Source organism: Adelges cooleyi, unplaced genomic scaffold (assembly GCF_023614345.1).
Source record: "Adelges cooleyi isolate 19-005CV unplaced genomic scaffold, UGA_ACOO_1.1 ACOO_flye_CR_arks_rails_tigmint_CR_PRNA_21, whole genome shotgun sequence".
NCBI lineage: Eukaryota > Metazoa > Arthropoda > Insecta > Hemiptera > Adelgidae > Adelges > Adelges cooleyi.
In genome coordinates, this window is record NW_026095871.1 from 12,749,356 (window position 1) to 12,775,156 (window position 25,801).

Below are 25,801 nucleotides of genomic sequence, written 5' to 3' on the forward strand. Positions count from 1 at the left end.
TCGACAAAAAAAAAAAAAGAAAAGATAGCTATTTTAAAACGCTGTATCCGGTCCGGAAAGTGTGGGGAAAAAACGAATTTATTTTTTATCGAAGCTCGATTTGTTTTCTACTCGAACGGAGTACAGGTATAAAAAGAACGCGCGATACGAATCACGCACTTCGCACCCTCTTTCATTGGTTCATTTCGTCGCGTATCTCTCGACGGGGAAAAAATACTTATATATATATATATATATTTATATTTTACATGTAAGTGTACGAGGGGGATTTAAAACGGTTAATAAATGCGCGTTCAGATAGCGTTCACAATAAACATGATATACAACCGTCGCGGCGGCCGTGGCACGTGGTAACTGAAAACGCTAATTGATAGCATTTATATAATAATAATAATGTGCGAATGAACCGCCGCCGAGCTTAATATTCAATTACACATCATAATATAACATATTATTACTGTTGTAGAGACACTCCGGGATTATAATATTGACTATCGAGTATTGCACACAAACTGTGATCGACATCTCATCAAATTCGACTTAACATCTGGTATAGACTAGCATCGTTTAGTGGAAAATAGACTCGAAACAAAAATATATCCGTTTTTCAGTTTAATATTATTCAGCATTTAGGCTAATGTTCAATAGTAAATTACACTATCTTGACTACGTTATTTTTAAAATTATAACTGCTGGTTTCGACTTTGGCCGAAATAATATGTCACATATTATACAAAATTATTAAATAAATATTTTTAAAAATTAATTAAAACTTGGCAAAAAATAAGAATTTTACAATACAATCAATAAACATTGAAAACTTTTTTTACTACTAATACTTTGTATACTATATGCATTTTTAAGTAGTTTTGCGCGTTTTTGGATTTATAATTATTATTGTTATTATTACTGTTTTGCCGAATTTGTAATTTTGATTTAATAATTTATAGTTTATATGTTGGCAACGATGTTTGTCAAACAAATCTCTACACTAAAATTTCAAAGTTTAATGTTTTAAAAGTTGTTATAGTGTAACGTTGAATAAAAATTCTTTTAACTTTTTTTTTAGAGAAAATTAGAGTTTTAACCTTATTGAATGGCATCCCGCATATAGCTCGAGTTGGTCGACAATGCGGCTTCCTGTTAACGGGTTTGTGCACAAACAAATGAAAAGGAAATAAAAAACAGAAGGCCCGTTGGCGATTCCGAAGTGCTGAATATTTCCGCCGGGCCCCTATATTCCTACCCGGTGTCACCCCATACATATACATTCGCTCTCTCTCTTTCACACTTTCTCTGTCGCCATGGGTCTTACAAGGTCTCGCCGGCGTGCCAAAACGCGGTGCACTTGGAACCATCTCAAAGGTCTCCTCCGCAGACACCTTTAAGCTATATAATAATATGTACCCCCTCTCCCCCCCCCCGGTGCCGTCGTCCGCCAGGGCTCTTTTGAATCTGACGGCAAAGGTTGTCCCACAGGAATCGAGAAGAGACGGCGAGCTTTCGACAAAACTCTAAAAGCATCCACGCCGTATATATATATATATATATATATACGACATATTATACAAGCAAGCAGACTAAAAGGTATTTCTGTACACTCTTTTCTATTTTAAAACTTGATATTTGCCAAAATCATAATCCCACGCAAAAATGAGACAATTAAAAAGGCGCACGCGGCGAAAAATACATCTTACAAAAGTTCTCATAACTTATGTATACTTATAAATGTATTTTTAACGTTTGTATTTTAAAATGTCGACACTTAGCTAAAAAGCTATAATGTTTTCTAACCCCATTTTATTACCGTGGAAACATCTAATAATACAAATACAACTATTCAGTCTATCATACTAACAATTTGAGATATAGTTTAACACTGTTTACAAACAGTATAGTACGTCCTACTAATTGTTTTTACATGAAATGTAAAATTAAATTATTTAAAACTGCCTTATTTTTTTTTATATACCTATTTTCTAATCTAATCAAACGTTTGCAATGTGTTTTGGCTGAAATTATAATGTATTCCTTAAATTTAAGCGGTGTTATTTATACCGATAAAATATAATGGTCGTTTGATTATAACGGTTTTTTTTGTACCAAAGTTGAAAGATCACAAAATTAAAAACTCAAGTTTATATTTTCAAGTATAATATTTTTCGTTAAAAGTTTAAGCAGAAAAAAAAAAGACGCAAGGTCAAAAATGTAAAAACTTGTGTTGATTATAAGTGGTATGTATTAACGAAAATATTATTATAAAAAAAAAAAAAACCAGTTAGTAAATAAATATTTTAAACGACCCTGAACAGATTTTTTTCGATTTTTTTTAATACAATATTATGTAGTCATGGTGATGTACACACAAATAAAAAAACAATATTATTATTATATTTGCACGTCATATTCGACTTTTGACGTTGTTCACGATGCATGATTAACGTCCGTTGATCTCAAATCGAGTTGAAAATACTACCATGTGGAGGACCGGGTGGTAGGATAGTTCAACAATATCATATTCAATAGATCCGTTGAACTAAAAAGAAACACGGTCTATTCGTAGGTTCTTGTTTTTACAACGTTTAGCAAAAACAAACGTTATACAGATAATTGTTATTTTTATTTTTTTTTAATACCTATTATCAACAAAATTAATGTCGTACTTTTTATATAAAAAGTCAAAACTGACACCCCGCGAACAATAGCCTCCGCTTCCGGTCCAATGACCGTTGCTCGCCATACATATTTTATTGTACATGTGTATTATCTAATTATTATGTAGAACTGCGATCATTGAACGACTACAGACGGCTATTATACCAATCCGGGCACACAATATGACCGCGAGTACACGCGCATAGACCAACACGGGGTGCTTAAGTATACATGTATATACACATAACATGGGGACATGAAATGGGGCACACATCATTGCACGTCACCCACGGAATTTTGCGCAACGTGTCGTCACTATTTAAATTAAAACACTAAGCGGTTTTCAATTTGTTCACAGCGGCTGTCGCGGCCCCACCGCCGTATCCCCCTGACGCTTATGCAAAACGTATTCGCTTCCACCCTCTCTCCACGCTATTTGTGTACAGCCAACGGCCGACACCGCCATAGGGCAGGAAAATATAATACATATATTGATGTGGGCTGATGTAAAAAAAAAAAATCATAAATACGGCGCCGGATGAGTAAAAAAATAAAAAATATGTATAATATATTGAAAAAAAAAACCACCAAAAACGGAAGACCTGTACATCTGGATTAGGATATTTCTACCCCAAAACACAGCGATTGCCCCGCGTAATGCTGTTTCAGTATAATATCCGAAATATACAGACAATGTACACAATCTGTATGTTAAAAAATTAGTTCAAAGGGTTGTTACAGACGGCGACTTTTGTCAACTATAAATATACATAATAGACTTAGGCCAATTTGAGCAAAAGTAAAAATAATGTTGGTCACGATAAACCGGCTTAAACAAACACTTTTTTTTTATAATTATCACCTGTAGCGTTTAAACGGTAGTAACCAAAGACATATTCATTCAGAACTTGTTGTCGACTAGCTGTGATTATTTGTATTACGTTATTCTGTTATTAATTGTTTAATCGAATATGGCTTAAGGTTACTATTTGGATTTTGCCCTCTAACTCAATAATAAATAACAATATTCATATAGCTTGAGCACATCATAAAACTGTCATTACTATCTAATAAAATACCATACCTAATCATCACTAATCGCAAAGAAGAAATTAATATTGTTTTATTCCATGAAAATTTCTATTTTTATGGCATTATGAGTTACAATGTATTTGTATCGTTTCATGGAAAACAAAAGCAAGTTATTTTATTTACGATCAGGGTAAATAATAATAATGTTTTGTCTTCTGTTCTCCCTCCTTCTTGCCCCGCCAAGACACAGTTAGGCGGCATGATTACTTTCGGTACAATAATAAAATGCGCGACGGATTATGATAACAATAATAATATTATCATCGTGCCCGTTGGCTGCCAGTGTATTAATATATTAGTCTTCTTATACTTAAGTAAGGATAAAAAAAAACCGGCCCACAGCTCTGCATCTGACCGTATGTATTATATTGTATTTTATGTGCATATACATACACTCTATAGACAATGCCGCCGAAAGGATTACTCCGCGATAATTATACACTCGGAGTGTCTGTGTAGATTGACGTGGCCTATACATCATTTTTCACATGTATTACGGTCTTAGCTTAATAATTATAACTCCAGTGTGTTTGGACGCCGGCACGTACCGGCCGGAGCTATACTATGCTGTGTTTATATTAATATTATGCGAGTCTTATGGAATCACATACAGCCACAACGAAACATCCCGTTTATAATAATTAAGGCACTTTGTATATTATGCGAAATGGGCGTATAAAATATAGGTAATAATATGTATAAGCAATAGAAAATATACTTGTAGTATAATACATAATATATACATAGCTACACGTACGCACTTTGTATAACTGAACGCCTCAATTATAATAACACTGCCGCCGTCGATACATATATTTTGCGATCCGCAGCATTGCTTGTGTATTTTTTAATTAGTAAATCATAATTTATAAACTGGCCAAAGAATGTCCACGGAATGAAGTATAGAGTAACGTAATATTTGTGGTCTACAGGAATTATCTATCAAATACAGCGGTAATGTAATATTTAATAAATATTTTTTTATACCTAATTATCACAATATTTTTTATTTTCTCGGTTCAAATAATATAGATTCGATAATTATACACAAACTTATACAATACTTATGTACACTTTACAGAAAAACACAATACATTCTTAGTTGAAAACACTAAATGAAATATATACTAAATAGTTGTGCCAGCTAATTTTTTAGTCAAAGCAACTAGACATTTAGTTGGGCCAACTAAAGTAATATGTATAGTTGGGCCAACTACAAATGTATTGTGTCCCTATATTAACCATAGTGTTTCTGTTAGTTGAACCGACCTTACCACTGGTCGACCGGTATACATTAATACGGAGTTTCAATTATTTAATTTATACTGAACCGCGTTTCGTGGTATTTTGTTTTTTGTTATCTCGTACCGCATCTAATATAATATTATAACATTATCGTGTTCCGTCGATAGACGGTAACCCGCGGGTGTAGTAGGATTGGTCGTGGCACGAGGCACGGCGGGAGAAGTGCACCGTTGATTCCATTGGGTTTATTAGCGGAAAGACGCTGTCACCACTCGGCCGAGAACCGTTTTTTGCGAGTGCCGTTTATCTCGACCGGCAGCAAAAACGGAATGAAATGTATCGGAAGGAAACTTGGTTCGCCGCAGACTCCTCTTATCTGTGTAACCGCGAAGCTCTTTTGCCCGTCTCCGCCACCGAGCACTGCAAGGGTTGGAAAAGACCACGAAAAAGGGATAGTGCATGCGTGTTGTTGTATTATTATGTTATTATGGTATGTGTATGTGTATATTTATACTATGCGTGTATGGTTCTTTTTTTTTCCCCCCTTTTTTCTCTCTAACCGAGAGTAATATTGTTATCTCAACACGTTGTATACGTCGAACGGCACACCTATCTCTATCTTTTTTGTCGCTCTGAACTCCTATATTTATTTTGTACAGCTTTTTACCTCCGGCTGCGATATGTACATTTATAGGTGGTACATACATATATCCGTTTAAACTTCCTAGTACGTCGTAAAGATTTTTACAGTATATAGGTTAAGGTTTTTCTTTTCTCGAAAAAAACGCCCTCATATGGTATATGTATTTTTTTTTACACTTTCTAGACCATCGATAATTATGACGATTATTTAGGGTTTATTACAAATTTATACATATAATACATATATATATATATATATATATATATATAACCTAAACATATTCTTTCTTTTTTTTTAAATTATACATAGCAGACTTAAATTCATGGTTATATAATTTAAATGTATCTTATATACTAAAGAAAGTGATCTAATAACACGTTTTATAAGTGCATTAAGTTTGATATGTGACTTACGCCGTGTATCGACTGATCTCATTTTACGGACCCCTGAAAAAATAATTGTCAATTTTACCTAATATAATGAAATATTAACGACTATTGAATTAAGAGATTGATAATAACGTATTTATTGTGTACAATATAAGTTAACAACTGTATTATACAATTATTTGATTGCTAGTTTTATGTATGGTTTTATGCAGATAATATTTTTAAAAAAAAGTGGTTTAAATAAATGTTGAATGTGTCAAATTATGTTCTGGTTAATTTGTATAATCCTTTGGGTACAATTTTTTGCTATAAGCAAACGGCATTTTAGTGGTATAGAATACATTAACTGTGACAAAATTGTATGCCTTTGGCTGTCCAATTTTAGTTCTGTAAAAAGATAAGAAATTGTTGGTCGCTTTACTGAGTTGTGTTAAAAACAAATTTTCATTTAAAAATTCAGTTTTTTGTAATGAAATCAATTAAAATTTTTATTATGAAAAACGAAATTTTTCTACGTTAAAAATTAATTAGGAGGTACATTCCATGGGAGACAATTTAAAAAATAACTATATTTTCTAAGCGTTCTGGTGAGGTTTGCTGGAAACTATAACAGCTGTATAATATTTATTTGAGATTTTTGAAAATAATTCGTGCGCAACTATTAAATTATATATTTTTTTCAAATGGGCGTAAATCACTATACATATAGATATTAAAATATGGTGTTGCACGATGAAATATTATTTTTCGTTATCGTGTCTATCAATTATATTATTGTTCTTAAGGTTATAAAACTAAATAAACTGTCGCCGCCGCCATATACATAAATATTGGATGTAATATATAATGTTTATAAATGTCAGTCTTGTACAGCGGGTACAAACTGGAGCCGCACACAGCCTAATACACGAGGGGTAACACTCGAAAAGCTATAAGGAACTCGGAATATAATAAAATAAAAATATATACAGGTATAATAAACATGAACAACACGTCAATCGGAACAAATTGCCGTAGGCGTTCCATTGAACTATCCAGTCAGGTGACTTAGACAAATTTCGTGGGCGTACCGTTTGATTTTTAGTTCAACCCGCCCGCCCGGTTCGTCTGTGCGCCGGTCGGCTATTAAATAATTTTTCAGGACATCGGCGAACGTAATATATATTGAGTTAAAAAAAAAAATCAGTCTGACAAAACCGTAATTCGTTATAATTAAATTCTCCGCATAGTAGGTAATATATTTTATAATTGCCGGGTTGCTCCAATAGATAGGAAACGATTTCGCTTTGGATTCTATAAGAGAATATAATATTAATATCGAGAACCGCACCGAGATTGATGAACGAAAAATATGACATAACACAATATTATTATTATAATTATTTGTCTACTGTGTGTGTAATATAACATTATGACCTTCGCGTACTGTGGTCGTGTGAATTTCAAGGGGATAAAACGCATTATATTCATATAATTACAACAGAATAAACATTAAACCGCGTTGTAAAAAAAAAAAAAAAAAATACAAAGCTGTCAAGTCAGTTAAAAAAAAAAAAAAAAAAAATACTCAAAAATTGTATTCAATGTCAGTTTGAACGACCCAAGTAAAACCACTTATGAAATAATCGTATAGCCTTAACGTTATGACTTGACACTAAGTTTTTTTTCTCGTGAAACGCTTATAAAATAGTTTTTTTTGTTTTTGGGTCGAGTTTGTGACTAGATAAATTAGGGCATTGAGTCAAGTTTAAACGGAAAATTAAGATATACGTTCATAAATAAAAGGCTTGTATGAAAGTAAAAAACAATTTAAAGGGGTTAAGAAGGGTCCTTTTCAAAGAATTATTAATCCAGTGCCAAAAACTGAAGAGAGGCGTGTTTCCGTTGCAGAAGACCGAAAAACAGCAAAATACAATGCGCATACATTTACACTGTGAGCTGAACAAATGTGCTTTATCGACACTACCCATCTCATTCAGGTTTATATCTAAATGACATACATGTATTGGAGATAAATTATTGTAATACTTTAATTTTATGAAAAATGACATATTTGTAATTTTTCCTTTAGCCGGTTAGCCGTTGTACAAATAGTCCTATAGTTTACTGTCTTTAGCCACAGCGCCCTAGCTAGTATATTGTCTATTGGCGAATCCAGGCCAGTTGCGCTACGAGTCAAATAATACTCATTATACAGCCATATTAGAAGAAAATAACATAATATTATTTTATAAATTTGATGTTTTGATAAGGTTAAGTGGGAAATACTGAAAATATATAACATTTGATTTAGGCTTTTGAAAGTAATTCTAATTTAATAAAATGTAAACAATTTAGGATGTATCATTGAAAAATGTGCACTATTAATATATGATTTCATATTAATAGTACAATAAGGGAAACGCATACTTCACAGCATTAAAAATATAATAAGCTCCGGCAACTTCGAAAAAAATATCAATTGAAAAAAACGGTTGCCCTATCAGTAATTTATATTATGGTTGGCACAGCACTGCTGCCAGTCAATAAAATAGATTTCTCTGATGGAGTCGAACATCTTCGAGACTGGTACTGCCGCGGCCCAACTTTCTTGGGATTTTTAATTAAAGCTATCGCTAGGTTGATGTATGTGTGCAATATATAATAATATACATTGTATACTGTTGGCCTGTTGTAATTTATACCGAAGTGGACACACGGACTTGCCGGTTAGGAGAATGGGTCACTTGTATAATTGCGCGTGTACATACTGTTTTCTTGTGGCCAAAACTGCGAGCTGCCGCTGCCGTTGTTGTATACAATATATTATGTATATATATATATATATACAAGGCAATAGTAGCGACCGGGCACCGGTCATTCTCATTTTAATATACTTACCCTTTTCGGGTGAATAATGCGGAAACGGTGGACAAGCCGCGGATATGGGAATGTTATTTAAATCGGGCGGTATGCGAGCCAGTGTCTTTATGTAAATTGCACACACTTGCTGTAGAGCCTTATTAGTGTGTATACCACGCGGGGGACAGGGACGTTTCTTGTGCACAATGTGTGTCCGGCGTGCATGTATATATATATGTGTGTATACAGTAATAATATAACACGGCCAGAGGTATATTATACATCAACAAGGAAATAGCGGTGACCGCAGTGTAATATGCGAGGACGGAACGGTCGAGAAGGGACCACGCAAGAAAGAGAAACGCTGTACATAATGTCCACTCGACGTCACGCTTAATAAATTATTCGGCACCGCCACTTTTCACTCCCTCTTATGTGTGTATGCGTTTTTTTTTTTTTTTGTATTATTACTTCCAGGTCAGCGATGACATAAAAAGCCACACGGCCCGCCGGACACCACCTTTGGCCCTAGCGCACCAACTTTTCGGTCCCTTCGTCTTCGGTCGCACATATTATAAGTTCATACATACAATATATATATATATATATATATTATTATTATAATGTACACCGCAAACGCAAAACCGGCACCTCTTCGCCGTCGACCCCTCTTTGGCCACGGTCGTTTTTTGTTTCATTGTTTTACATACAGACGTACTTACATATTATATACAGGTCGATTGAAACGCCGCCTCTGACCGTCGAGAAACCCTGACCGAAACTTTTAAGTGCCTCGGCCGCACGTCGTTGACAAATAATTATCGCTCGGACACGCATAATATACACGTACAAATACAGCGACGGCCATCGAATATATAATAAACACCCCAGCCGCCCCTTTTTGGGGATGATTTACATACACTGTACCTACTCTATAGAGTATAAAAACCAACGTTTTTTTTTTTGTTTCATCTCCTAGGACACGAGCTCCTTCATCCTTCTCGCGGTTATCGCAAAACAACTAACAGATACAATTCATACTACACACACTATTATGAACCGTTAATATACATAGATAATGATAAACTCTTACAAAAAATATGGCGTTGTATACTCTATCTAAACTTACTTCTTTGTTAAAATGTAAACTTTTAAAAATTTGATTTAAAAAATTAAATAATAAAAAGTAAAAATTGTAATTATTCAAGTTTGAAAGTATAAAAATAATTGTAAATATTTTTAATACAAGTCGCAAGACTTTTTTTATGTAATTATACCGCTTATGTCAATATAATATTCATACCTACTTTGAAACTGATTTCTGATAAAATATCTAAAATGTCTGACGAACAATTAAATCTCATTTAGGTACAGCCAGAACTTGTATTTAAGTACAATCATAATGTAGATGGGTCGATGTCATGTATTCTCGTGGTTCCCCTTGTGAAGTAATGCTGCTGTTACACCTAAGTATACTATCAAAGAAAACGACATTAAATCTGGGGCCAAATGCTTGATTGACAAAAAAACCCTTTTTAGAACTACCTTCACTGAAGACAAAGCCTATCAACTAATATAATTAAAATAGAATCAAAACCTAAACAGATGCTTGCTAAAACTTAACAAATTACTTGTTGGTACTCATTTTACAGATAGGAATAACTACCATAGTCCAATATTGTGCAAAATCTCAGCAAGTGTCGAAATAAAATATAAAAAAAACTAACTTTGCGGCGTAAAATTAATGGAATAAATTACACAAGGTCATCGTTATTATTGCTGTATATGAACAGCTATTAGAATGCTAAATTATATTATATACTTTATCCCTGGAAAAATTGCTTTCAATAGTTTATATGTATTGGTGCGACGCACGCAACCAATACGCCCTGTCATTATAATAAAAAATATATTTAAAAAAACACCCATTTCGGAAAATTCTAAATGTTAAAACAATATAAAACTTATGTGTACAAAAATGGCTCATAGCTACGGTTCGTAGCGTGTGAACAGAGTACACAAATTACAGGTTACCTATATAGTAGGCAAATAAGCTAAAAAAGAACATAATATTCGGAAAATGTAGTCAATAATATAAATTATGCTTCTTGGTTAGTACTTAATATATTTGTACTTAGCGGTTGCAAATAGTAAAAAATAAATAAACCGGAAGAAGATACCTACTTAGTACTTACTATGAGTACTTTTTATAATGACCTCTTCTCATGTGGGGAAAATCTAAAAGTAATTCATTATGCCTTTTGTTAAATATAATTATTAATTTGCTTTTTGTCTTTATTCGACCTGCTGAATTGTCGTGAAAATAATTATGCAGTTGTTATTGAGTCTATATTATATTATACATTATAAGACTATAGTCGCCTACCACAGGCGACTATAGTCTTATAAGAGGTTGAAACAGTTAAACGGTTTTTTTCCCACACGCCGCATATATATTTTTCATTTTACATACACCAAAGCGGAAACTGATTTTTATCAAATTTATGGGATACTCACGTCCCATACACAGTGCGACAATGGCGTTGTGTCGGCCATAACAACGGAAGCCTATAATATAACGTATATAAGTATAATTATATATATAGATAGATATTTAGATATTATAAACACCAGTGGCGACACAGAAAAAACGCCGTAGCTATACAGAGCAAAATCCAGGAAAAACCTTGGACCGATCATAATCTCTCTCCGCAATTCGAGCGTTATTATTTTATTTTTTTTTACTATTACTGTATACTGCATAGAATATAAAGTCCGGTTTAGGATTCGCTGTATAGTGTTATTACATCGGCGCTTGATAATAATTATACATATCCAAAACAGAAAACGTCCAATAATGTTTGAAGGCTTACGAAAAAAAAAAATAATAATATACCTATAGAATTTTTTGTCTAACTCGGACGAATGGCCTCAAATTATAAGTTTGACCGGTTCATCAATTATTTTGTTCTATAAAATGTAAAAAAAAAAAATGGAAACCAATACACGCAACCATAGATCAATTAGATAGGTACATTACATAGTTACTATGTATACATTTTATTTATTATCTATATTATGATACAACAGGCGTTAGTAACTAGTATTATGCGAGCTCCTTCATTTTTAAAAATAAATTATATAAATTATATTATTTTATACCGTTGAATCGAATGCAGATTTTTTAAATAATAAAAGTATTATACGAAGACAGTTTTTTAAGCAGTATCATTTGAATAGATATAAAGTTGTGGCAGGCATTGTTTAAAAATAAATGTTTTTTTTTTTTTTTAGGAAAGAGTGTTCTAAAGCATTTAAACTAATAATTTTATAGCAAAAGTCATTTAAAATTAACAGTGAATTTAGTTTCATTAAAAAAATAGGTACACCTATTGAACAAATTATGATAAAGTACATTAATTTATTTATTACACTTTAAAAAACTAAACTATTAGCAATAAGAGTATAAGCTTAATCTTAGTCACTATAAATAAAATGGCTGAATAACTTATAAATTATTAATAAAAATAATACCTAATAATTTATTAACAATTGAGGCTAGTAGGTACCTAATAATATAATAGGTGATTTATTCGAGGACATGACGTTCTAAGGTAATCATATTAGTGGAATTAAGTATTTTACGATTTTTTTTTTATATACTAGTTTCAAGTCCCAAGTACAACAAGTAGATAATATCTGTGGGGATTTTTTTTTTTTTAATAATTAAAATAACGCATCTACGATTTTCGTAAAATAAAAAAGAAGTATAAAGTGTAATAATGTAATTTACAACAAAAAAAACTCAATAATGGGGTAAGGCGCAGTCAGCCATTAAATATGGTGAACGTGTATTTTTTCCTTTTAAACAAAATAACACATAATTACGGGTTGTGGTCGGTCGACTCGTTCCACTATTGGTGTGTTTGGCCAGAACTGTTTGATTCGTTGAGCGCCTTGGAACGCAAACCCATATGGAGAGGGGAAGTATAAAAATATAATTTATATAGTACCTACTAACAACGTAGAATGGAATCATTTTGTATAAAAAAAATATAAAATTGTACTTTACAATCGGAGATGGGTAAATATTATCGAAGTATAAGCTAATATAATTAGTTTCAATCTATAATACTTATCGATTATCCAAATAGTATATACATATTGGCACTGTAAATGTAAATTAATAACATCAACATATATTAAGAAGTAACTTTATAAGTGCATTACGATTTATTGTTGGATCAAAATTTTATATTTAATCAATGCCCTCCTCTAATAATATAATATTATTATTTTCGTATTATTCTATATACAATAATAGATTACATATTTTGTATAGGCATAAATAAGACCGTTATTTTAAAGAACAAGCAGCTTAGAAAATCACTAAACAATAAAAAGATTTTTTTCTTAAATAAAAAGTGTCCACCGATTTTATAATATTATATGTGTGCATTTATATCGTTTTTATTACACGCGACCCCTTCGCTTCACGGCTTGCCCGGCAAAGGCACGGTCGGTTAATTTCTTCTTATTCCTCGCCGGCGTCGTCATAGACGGCGAAAAAACAAACATAAGGCGATACGCGGGTTATCCAAAAACTACAAACCGATGATAATAATTCACCGGGTTGTGCAAATCTTTCCCCTTTTTCCTGAGGAAGTGCCCGTTTTGCATTTCGTAGGGGTGGAATTATTTTTAATTCTAATATTTGTTGGTTTTATCGTCGTCGCGCTCACCCCCCTGCCCCCCTGGCCGCGGCTTGTTCCACGTTGAAATTTATGATCCCTTTTCCCCTTTGCGGTTCCTTTTTTCCCGCCTCTCTCCTCCCACCCACGCACATATTCACTATCCCGGTCCCGCTATCTCCTTTGGCGCTGCCGTTAATGAACTTAAAACCGCCTTATGTTATACGGGATTGTTTTCGCTTTGGTCGTGTCTTTTCCCCTCATTTTTTCATTTTTATTTGCCAGTACTTTTTTTTTTTTTAATTCTTCTTTTTTCCTACGACGAAGACGCCGTTATATTAAGCCCTCACAGATTAAACGGCCAATTATTTCCTTAGGTGCGCGCACTCCGCTCTCCGCAGTTAAGTGAAAAATAACTGGAGCCCCATTACCGGGGTCGTAAACACGGCTTTTGCGGACAGGGGATAAGCAAGCTTTATAATACCTATGCACGTTCTTTGGTACTCGCTTAGTGGTCCGTGATTAGGTATATTTATCTATATATTATTTCTTATTAAACACCAGTACTACTGTGGTTAGCACGATTAAACGGGTTTGTCTTTTTCATATATTTATATATGTATATATATAGAACTCAGTTGAACTCATTTTACGTTCCACGCGTATGTTTAAACTAACGAATTATCAAATCGAAACAGTGGCATACTGATCAACTCAAATTTATCATATACGGTCGTACCACACGAGTTTGTCAAGTATACATAGACATCTAGGGTTGTTTTTGGATTCGAATAATTCATTTTTAAATATTTGAATAGTTGTAAAATGTACAGCTTTGCATCGGAGATAATGAACAACGTTTAAAAATGTACAGTTTTTTAGCATCGCATAAAAAATTGGGTTGATTTCCACATCACATGAACTCGGATATTATGGTTTTTATAATTGTAAAATGTATTTTTACAGTTGAATACTGAACTCATGTCTCAAACTCATCAGCGAATGGTCGTCGGTACCATTCCCTGATGAGGTTGGGACTCATAAAAAAGTGAAGGAAGGTAAAGCATTTTTTTGTAAACCCTATAAGGTTGTCGATAAATATATGCGGTTCAATCCTAGTTGAAATTGTGCGCACTTTGGTCAAATCGACTTCAAAACCCAATAATGCATTGACCATAACAATATATTTGTTTCGGTCCTTTTAAAGCATTTCTGGTCCCACATGTGTTGAGCTTGCAGTCGAGCTTGTGGAAAATACTATTGAATTAAAAAAAAAAAATCTTAAGGCGATTATAACGCAATCGGAGAGCTCAAAAACATTTTTCTGTTCAAAAAAACAAAAAAATGGCGGGTATCGTTATGAGTGTAACCGCCGAATACAAATAGCATCGGTTTAAAAGCCCCCAAAAAAACGTTCTCAAGGTCAAAAAAAACAGAAAACCAACCTAAAAGGGATCTTGCGGTAAACAACTGTTGCAGTAGCCGCGACCGCACATCCATAAATTATGTATACGAACCAATGCGCCAATTCGCGCGCCGGATTTTTTATCACACATACGATGTAATGTGTCGTAATATGATTGCATACATAAAAAAACGAAACAACACAAAAAAAAAAAATAGCCACCGAAAAGAAGTAGCCCCGACCCGCGGTGGAAAAAAAAATTAGCAAACTCGCGTTGTCGCGCGCCATGGGTCGTAAATCAAACGGTCTCGCAGTTCTTATTTACCAGCGTAAAGGGGAACGCTCAACTCAATACAAAGTGTACTGTATAAGGTGGAGTAGAGAAGACGAAAAACTTACAACCAAAGAAAACGGCACCGTGTATACAACGTTAAAAAAAAATACATATATATATATATATATATATACAAGAGAAAAAAAAATGCCCTGTCTGTGTATATACGTGTGTTCTTAATATATTTCTCCTCGGAGACCAATCTTAACCTTAAGTGTCGCCCTCGGTCGTCCGTCGCACCGGCAATAATCGCTCGCCACCGCGGGGTCTTAAAAACTTGATGAGCCGTACCTCTTTTTATTGCCTAGATGACATTTTTGAACCCGACCGCCGTTCGGATGGAACCGTCTATACTCATTTGACATTCAACACATCTCTCTATAGACAATCGACTTAGGTCTGAATCGACTTAAACAAAAAAAAACATAGTAAAAAACATTTCGTCGAAACCCAAACCGAGTGTGAAGTCAGCAGAGGCGGTTCAATTTGTACTCAGTGCCTCTATAAGCTCTAATAACCAAAACCAGAACATCTCATGAGGTATTGTATTTGTTTTTAATTAGATTTAGCACTTCAATAATATTGTGTTCTTCATAGTAATAACACTCGAAGTTTATTTTCAAAAAAATGTAAAGCTTTTAAGTAAATTATATCCAAACATGTTGAATTAATTATTATTGCTGCATAATAAATGCATTTCCAGATGGGTCAACATTTTTTTTAAGTCAGATATAATGCCAGTTTTTAATAATTATTTACTTTTTAAGTTCAAAACTAAGACAGATATTGGAGTACGGTTAGGTTCCTTCCTACTGTCCTAAAAAAAATAAATGTCTTACGTTAAATGGATCCCTACTAGGATTTTGAGGTTTTCGTTAAAGGACGTCTGTCGATCGATGAAGTATTATCGTCATTCATCGCCATTCATAATTACACGTGATTATTTTTTATCTAATGAGAATAATTATACCCGTTCCTTATTTGACGGCCGCGCTTGATACTTAAGCGTCACGGAGGCGGCTTTACAATCGTTTTTCTCACGCCATTATTGCGACTAATTTTTCAAAAGCTCATTTCTATTTTCGCCATAACAATTGGTTATTTCTTTTTAACGGCACAAACGGGTGCAATTCGTCTTGGCTCTCAGCTGTTACCGACTCGGGCAAAGCGCTCGAGTCGATCCCGCGCACGACCGGCGTGTGTATGGCCAATCATTGACGTTGTTCTGGTAAACTCGTGTCGAGTTTACCGTCATTGTCTATAACGGTTAGGGCCGATGGCCAACAAGTATAAGCAATATGTTATACCTATTGACTTGAAGGATCACCGGTTCGGCCAAGTCAACTAGGACCGGAGGTTTTGAATATATACAATGACAAATGGGTAAATACTGGTTTGCAAAAAAAAAAAAAAATACTATTTATAAAAATGACTATTATGTGGATACAGTTAACAGTTGGTATCTTTGTGTAGAAAAAAAATACGTACATCCCAATTTGAGTGTGTACTCGTAAGGACTGTATTATACTAATTACTGCGCCGAGATAGATAACAACAACAATAAAACACGCGATATCGTTAATCTGTTATTTTTTTTTATTTTTGCAAGTCTTTTACGCGCAGTATTTTATGCAAAGATATAAACTTTTTTTTCCTCTGTCCGTGTAACGTTTACTTTATTGTTTTTCATTTCCTCTAGGGTTTCGGCGCATTTCGATTTTTTTTATTTATTTTTTTTCCCGGTTTATATGCGACGCTTATATACACTTACCCTCTCCCCGCTGCAGCCATTACCACCAGCAAGTCTCTCCGCGAAGCTCCGGCGGCAAACCGCAGAATTGGAATTATCAAGAAATTAGTGCGCAAGCGAGATGAAACAAAAAACAAGAATAAAAGTAAGTATAAAAAAAAAAGGCAGCCGCCTGGTATCGCAACTCGAGCGGAAAAAGAATCTTTTTCTAATCTTAATCTGCATACGAAACGGGGGCGGTTTGGAAAATTCAACAGATAGCTTTTTATTCAGATAGTTTTTAAGCTTAAGTTTTCGCTTCTTTTTTTTTTTATTGTCGAATAAATCTGAATACATTAAACTGACGGCACCGAAAAACATGTTTTTCGCAGAAAATTCAATCAGTCGTGTTTCCGGTAACTTATAAATACTATTATTATTTTTAATATATGAACAGTATTATTACTTTATTCCCCCGTTGAATTTACTTAAAAGCGTAGCGCACTTTCAGATAGGTCAACTCCGAATAACCGGATTTCTGAAATCCGGATATTTCCCATCTCTCTGATGTCGACCAAGCAATCTTTGACCATTAGTTTGAATTAAATTTCTGTTCGCATATTACTATTATGCGGGTTAACGGTTGTTATTTTAATTTTAATAAATACATAATAATGCGTACCTAATAATAATAATAATATAACTAATCCGGTCGAGGAAGAAAGACGACAGCGGGTTTCTTGTTAAATGCGGCGGCAGCACATAAGGCAAACGTTACAGATGCGATCGATTAAGAAAACAAATTAATCTTTGAGCCGTCTGTGAACGGGGTGAACGGTACGACGTGTACGATTAGTTTTTGGAAAAGGCCATAATACACGGTCTTCGAGTGTTTTATTAATGAAAATACGATACACGTGTATATACGCTGTATACTTATATACTTTATATACAAGCATAAGACGGCAGTCTCGGTGGCGGTGGCGGCGGCGGCAGCCACTCTTTCCTCCTTCGAATAATAATAGCGATTCATTAATGTATAATGTGTACATACCAATGCCGGATATATTATATACCTATACACGCTGACGTTCATGGTAACAAAGCGAAACTTTTTTTTCTGTCTTTTTATCACGAGCGTTCCTTTAATAAAAAAAATGTTTGTTTTTTCTACATAATATGGAACACCGGTAGCCCAATGTGTGAACGCGATCTCTCCTTACCGATTGTAATATAATAACGCGTAGGTGTGTGTGTGTGTGTGCGTTTTTTTTCTTTCTCTCTCTCTCTTCCCTAGATGCCATGTCATTGCCTTCGCCTTTCACGTGCGGTATTAAAAAAAAAACCGTTTACGGTGGCCATCGGTAAACATCAAGGCCCACCTCGGACGCATGTACCTATACAGAACGAGAACAAGTGAGAGAGAGAGAGAGGTTTCAAAAAAAAAAAATAACCGAATACCGGCGGACATGAAAGAGCATACCGAAGAATCATCGTCGGCACTGGCCATATATAAATACAACACATACTATTCTTTTTTATAGTTCTAAATGTATGTATATAATGGGCGGTGCAAATAGTAAGTTCACGCCTCGGACACCAAGTCCTTTGCTGCTGAAGCGGAAACGCTGCTGTGTGCGTGTCACAGCTAGCAAGCCGAGGATATTCCGGTCAAGTTATTTTGCTGATAATCGGTCAACAGGAAAGTAAGTCGAGATAACCGTTTGGGATTAAACACATTTGTAAATATACAAAATAAATAATATAAATGTACCTATATTTGTCCGTTAGATATCGGTTATTCCGCGGCTGTTTTACACCTGATAATACAATATTGTACTTCTATATTATATTAAATGACCATAGATTGTTATGTATACAATCTCAATGAAATCACCGCCCACGCCATCTTTGTATGTACACGGAAAAACGCCAATTCACTATCGAGCTGCTTGTCATTCATATTCCATAATATACAAACGCGCACGTCTTCCCACGTCTATCAACAACAATATTAATATAAAGGTACAATGTGACGATTCGGTCGTGAAAAAAAACCATCTTAAAGCGATTGTGACAAATATACCAGCATATTGTAAAGACACGGTAGGCATACGACGTTATTAATGAAAATACATTGTAAACCAACGCAGTGATGTATTTAAATAAAAAGGGACATAGTATAGTCCCGAGAAGTACTTTCTTAAAGGCAGCAAAATAATATTCAAGTTGTGACTCCTCCTTTAAAATGTACTTTAAAATGATTTACTTATTTTTATAATGATTTATTCAGTACAATAACCTTACAGCCTACAACACTTAGTCTTATTTATATTTTCCAAAACAGGTAAAAATTGTTGGATAACTAATATAACTAATCAATTAAGTTGGTTTTATTAGAACTATAGAGCGAACTATACCAATTAATAAACAAATCGACAATTTCGTAATCCTGTACGTGGTGTAACATTATGACAAATAGTTATCTCGGTTTTAGCCGTCGTCATTTATTACACGCATTGACTTTACATCGTTTTTATTACAACTTACGCAATAAAAAAAATTAACTTAATGATAAAAAAAACATAAAAAAATAATTCAATTAGGAATTCTGCGTTTTGACGAATGACCCGTTAATCATCGTGTATGATAACTATGTAGTAAGCTGTAAGCCGTATCTATTAAAACTATATAGAGCCAATTTGAACAAATCCAACTCAACAAATTATATGTATGCATGTTTGCACTACACTGGGCTTAACTTACCTAACTTAAACCTACACTGTTCAAAACTTCCTGTACGGCGAACGTGTGCTAATACGATGTTCGTATTACACCTTTTCCTTCGTCTGAATAAACAATTGCATATATCATCATATATTATTATTAGTCCGTCCCGTTTTGTTTAGCGCAACGTAATACAGTGCACTTATTATATTATTATCATCATTACTATTAATAGAAAGTCACGTCGAATGTAAATACTTATAATATATATTCGTACGCGGTCCGTAAGGTTTTTTAAGGCATATAATATGTAAAAAATATAGAAATATACGAAATATATACATATATATATATATATATGTATTATAAGGTCGAGGCACACTGAGAGAATGGTCAAAGGATATAATACGGCGGCGACGTCGAAGCGGTGCTGCGGTTTATACAGAGAGCTGCCGCCGCCTCAGAGAGGAGACGAGTTGACTCAGCAAATTCGTTGATTAATGATGGCTGTTTGCGGTGGCGAGGGCTCCCAAAACGGCAGCAACCGCCTCGGCAGAGCACACACACACACACACAGATCGGCTATATAATAATAATAATAATATGAATACAACTTAACACGAGGCGGCTTGTTCATGTGCACTCACTCTATATACATACCGTGCGGCAACTACCGAGCACAGGAAGCCCTTTTCTTTTCCTTTTAAAAACCTTTTACACTGTAAAATAATATATAATATAATAATATTGTACACGCACTGCAGGCAACGCAGCACCGCCGTTTCTATATATAAATATATACGTCCCAATATGCGTAATTTGTATAATATGTATACCTAAGCTCGTTCCGCGAACAAGTATAATATAAAGAGCTGTGAAGGCTCGACCGACGTGGCAGACTATATTATTATGAATATTATCGCGGTTTGAAGTTTCAACTCTATTGTCAGCAACAATCTCCGGGAAAAAAACACGGGATAAAACCGGCAAGTTTGATTTTTTTTAAATATATTGTGTTATTAAATTGACCAATATTCAATTTTTTACTTAAAATAATATTTTCTTTTGCACAAGTATTATGGCGTAAATTTGTTTATAATTTATATTAAAACTATTTCTTAGCTTATAAATATAATTATGACTGACCTATACGTTAAGTTGGTAATATTCAGTAAATAAAACAATTAATAGATACAATTTGTTTATTGAAATAAATCCCCAATCTGTATATTGTTTAGCATTTAGGGAATTCGGTTTACTGCAGGCAAATCATGTAGTACACTGTACACGTGTATACGTAGGTTTATAATGAAAAACAAACGGGTGTTAAGCCAATTTACTACTCCAACCAATTTGTGTGAGACAAAGTATAATATATAATCATAATGTTGCAGATTCGTTTTTTCAACGGTAACGCGTAAATGTATTTTATGTCTAATTATACATTTACACGCGTGAAGGTCGTATTTTATACCTATTATAATTATTAATCAGACTAGAATCTACTGTGTACGGGTAACTGGAACAGAAATGAAATTTGTGGCAATGCAGATATATACTTATCTTGTTAGAGCCACTGAATGTAATATCATTGACGAACGTTATAGCTTGTGCGCCAGCAAAACGTTGTACAGGGCTGAATTACCCACTGTATAATATGCACAATATTTTTGCACAACGCTTAAACCGACTAAAGAAGAAATACAAAAAAAAAAAAATAATAATCTGTCATATGTTTAAAAAACATAACAATGTAGGTACTGCAATCAAATTTAGACAACACAAATATTTACTAATACAATTTTTAAGTATCTGTAACTTTAACGTATTTTCGTTGTAATGCTATGTATTTATAATCGGTGAATAATGCTAATAGCAAATGTTTAAGAACATCATATGTAATATGTATTGTATTGGTTAGATTACAATGTAGAGCTATTAAAAATGCTATTTTTAATTTTAAGTGAAACTATATTGTTAAGAATGAATTGTTATTTTTAAGCTTAAAACTTTCGAATATGTAGTATTTTTCACGGACAGAGCCTGATTGTGCCTATAGGGCAAACGTATGGCTTAATCAGGTATATAATATAATTGGTAAACGTCAGAGACTAGATTAAAAAATAAAATATAATTGTGCAAACCGGTCGTTTTGTGTAATGTCTATTATAAGAGGCTGTATACCTGGAATTAATTACAATTTGTAATGTTGGTCTTTTTCTTCTGGTGTCAAATGGATAACTTATAACGTGTACTGTATTATTACTATTATTATGTAAGGAAAAACTCTAAATGGAAATTTCTAGTTACGAAGTCGGATTTATTATTATTAATACACTTTATAATTTGTTGGTAACGTTTATATAGACGGCGGAGTCGGAATGATGTTGACGGATCACACGCCGGGCTTATGAGAGGGGAAGGACTGCGGTGAGTGCGAAAACCCTCAAGCATTACTAAACGAAATGGACGTTGAAAAAAAAAAAGACACAGCCAAGAAGTCGGCAGTGGCACAATAATCTCCGGGAGACTTAGAGAAGGCGATGGTTTAGGCTATTATATATATATATATATAATTATTGATGATCGCACCTATATATACTCGCGTGCCTTGTGGTGTTGTTGTTGTGTTATCGAAACCATCGTTTTCTTTCTTTTTTTTTTTTTTATCCCCCGACCTATCCGGTCAGACGGAGCATCATCCCTCTGTGGGTGCAACTTATATACACTTCCATCGTGTCCGAAGGTTACATCCGATGACTGTCGCGTTTTCCATCTCAATCTAGAGAGAGAGAGAGAGAGGGGGGGGGGGGGGGGGGAGATGGCGACGAGGGTCGGAAGTTCGTCCTGCTCAGCTTTTCGGCTGTGTCACTCCGTTGCAAATCCGTCAATGTCCTCGGGCCGGCGGCTAACCGCGCGGACAGTTATCTGGGAAGTGTATCAATCGATAAGTATACATACTTGACAGAAGCAAACTGCGGTCGAGAGACGACACTGCGTGCTAACCGCAGTCCACGTCTTCGAGTTAGTTTGTACCCGAGCAAAAGCCGAGTTAAGGAAATAATGTTGGACGGTTTTTGTGAAAAACGTGTTGAATGGGTTTTTCAAAATTTTGACATTAAACAGTTTTGAAATTGTAGGAGCTTATATTGTTCTAAAGTGTGATCATAATGTTTTTGGAGGTCAACCGAGAAAATTCTTAAGACTTCTTGTTCGGTCAAATCTCGTTATAATTAAGATTATTTAATCTGTTAACGCGTTTCAAATTCGTTTTTTCATCGCCAAAGAAATCGATAATTGGCCCTTGACTCTTGTGCAGTTGAAACCCTAAACGCCCTCAGCCGATGTTAACTGCGGTATGTATATTATTATATTATTTAGCAGCCACTGCGCCCTTATGAACATCCATCGTTTCTCAACCCCTCCGTCGACGACGGTTAAAATTCATTATACACAACCGAATAATGATATATTATTCTATAAAAATAATAATGTGATTAATGTAAAACCACGAAAAGTATAAGTATTCCCAACATTGTGGATCGACATTAGATTAAAACGCTATTGTTGTGCAACCGCCCTCGTTTATTCATATTATTTTTTTTATCGAATTAAAAATATAATATAATATTGTTTACGCTTTTTAAACACCTTCGCGTTTCCCTCGTTGTAAATATGGTTATTTCTATTGGAAAACTTTCGGAAACTTTACACGACAACGGCCCCAAATATACCTACCTATATGGACATATTCTCTCTCTCTCTATATATATATATATATATATATATTACGTATTATAATATTTTATATTATAATACGTAATATAGTTAGGCAAACTCCAGATTTTCATAATTTTGTGAATCCCAAACCCAAATACTTGAAGATAAAAGTTTGGCGGTCAGAGTGTATGCCTAAAAAGATATTAGGGACCATTTATCCATTTCAACATACATATCGATATCCAATCAATGTTATATGGATTTTGTAATTAATAATTATTATTATGACTAGTAACATTTTGTATAAAATAATGTATCTATATTAAGTTATCATTTTTTTTTTTAAATATTGAAACTATAAATTAATTGATAATACACAACCACCTATGGTTTGGGTCAAGAGACACTTATAGTTAATTTTGGCAATCGTGCGCATTCGAGTTTTTACTTTCCATACAACTTTTGTGTAATTTCTTTTTGTTATTTTTTTTTGTTTACAAAATTCCGTAAACTTTTTTAACGTTCGTCTTGGGTGTGCCGTGTCATAACACAAATTTGGCCGCCGCCCACGAGGCGACAGCGGTAGTCGAAGCGTTTATAAATGTATAATTAACACGGTACCTACGTTTAGTTTTAGCTGACGTCCGACCCGGTAATATATATCCTATTCTATTGGCGCTTGCGGACACGACAAATGATGAGAGTCGAAACTCGCGTTTTTCGCAAAATCGTTCGGTCGGTGGCGTTATTTTTCCAACATCCGTATGTATGTATGTATATATATATATATATGTTGTACTTATCCCTTCGGTGTACTCGTAAAACAATAATGATAGGCCGTTTTGGTGTGGCTCGATCGCGAGGCGGAGGGTCGGCGCACTATATGTACATACATAGGCATAGGCCGAGAAAGTGCTGAGAAAAACACAAAAGTTTGCGCTAGTCGGGACGAATGAAAAATTGACATCATCAACCGGACGGGCACCGGATACCTTGTGCGCCATGCACGGCTGTGGGCGGCGTAAGAGGCGAGAGGTGAGCGGTGTAGGGGAGGGTAGAAAAAAAAAAGAAAACCGGGAAAAGGGCAAAAACCGTGAAAGATGGACAGTTTTTTTTTTCTTTCCCCTTTCGACCATTTGTCTTAACACGCGCGCCACCGCAACAAAACAATAATATACACACACCTCCCCAAAAACTTTTACTCCATCATCTCCGTCACAGCGGCCAAGTGCGTATCCGTTTCGCCGTGCATCCCGGTCGTTTTGGGCTAACGGCTTACAACAGCGGTCGCAGTATTTTTCTCCGGCCCACGCGGTGTTTCCACACCTGAACCTGTTGAACGTCCTACAGTCGGTATCGGGGTGTACTACATGCGAGGTCCGACCAAACGATGTGTACACTCTTGTCCGTTTATCGACTGCGTGTACAACTGTATAGTAAGGCAGTGAAATATAGTACGAAATATACAACAGATTCGAGCAAACCGAGATCCGGTAGACCGGCAGAAAAAGTGGACCACGACAAGTATTATATTAAAACACTCCACGCCTAAATGTAAATTTAATCTAAACTTGGCATTTTCTTATTTGTATTCAGTCAACAGCAGTTTTGAGTAGGCATTTACTAGACTAATAAAAATATGAATTTTCATGGTTCTTTTATACTTGACAGTTGAACTTATAACTTTTTAATCAGTAATTGCAAATTTGCAAATTGCTAAGTTCTAAAAAAACACCCTTTCGCGTTCTCTAGTAGGTATGTTTGAATATTTTTCAAAAATTGTTTAAAAATACAATTTTTTTTAGCTTTTATTATATTGTATCAATAACTTTATAGTTAAAGTAAACACCTTGGATAATTTTCTTGGACTCATAACGAGGTTATGCGGTCTAAAACCGCAAAGAAACGACACGATATTACACAGAAGGTGCCTTCATAAATAAATAAAACCTAGAAGACTCGAAAAAACGAACAAGTGACATTATAATATATTATACATGCACCGTATAATAACATATACACGATAATAATATACAGGTATATCCGTATGTGCTATTATAGTGTACGTGTAAGCAGCACGCAGCGCCGGCATACTTCTAATTTTTTGAACATTTTTTTTTTTTTTTTATAATTTTTTGTGTATCCATTCACCCGGTAAAACTTTTTACTATACCTATAACGCAGTGTTAGGCGGAGGTGAAAAAAACATATTATTTATACGTATTATCGTATCACAATCATATAATATAATGTAGATACACACGCGAATCGTTCATTAGCTTCGTCGACCAACAGAGTATTTTGGGTTTTTCACTTTGTTGTCTCCCGCC

General features: G+C 34.4%; 1 protein-coding gene across 2 annotated transcripts in view; it reads right to left on the bottom strand.

The window, feature by feature from the left end:
- LOC126834442 (homeotic protein proboscipedia-like) overlaps positions 1 to 25,801 on the bottom strand; it is a 50,729-nt gene that overhangs the window by 10,829 nt on the left and 14,099 nt on the right. Inside the window, exons 2-3 of one of the 2 annotated variants that reach the window (XM_050566355.1) lie at positions 19,846 to 19,861; positions 967 to 986 (exon numbers count right to left, since the gene is read on the bottom strand). The exons of the other annotated variant lie outside the window; for it this stretch is intronic. Coding sequence (XP_050422312.1) covers positions 967 to 986; positions 19,846 to 19,861 — 36 coding nt within the window. The remainder of the gene's footprint in view (positions 1 to 966; positions 987 to 19,845; positions 19,862 to 25,801) is intronic. 2 annotated transcript variants of the gene reach the window in all.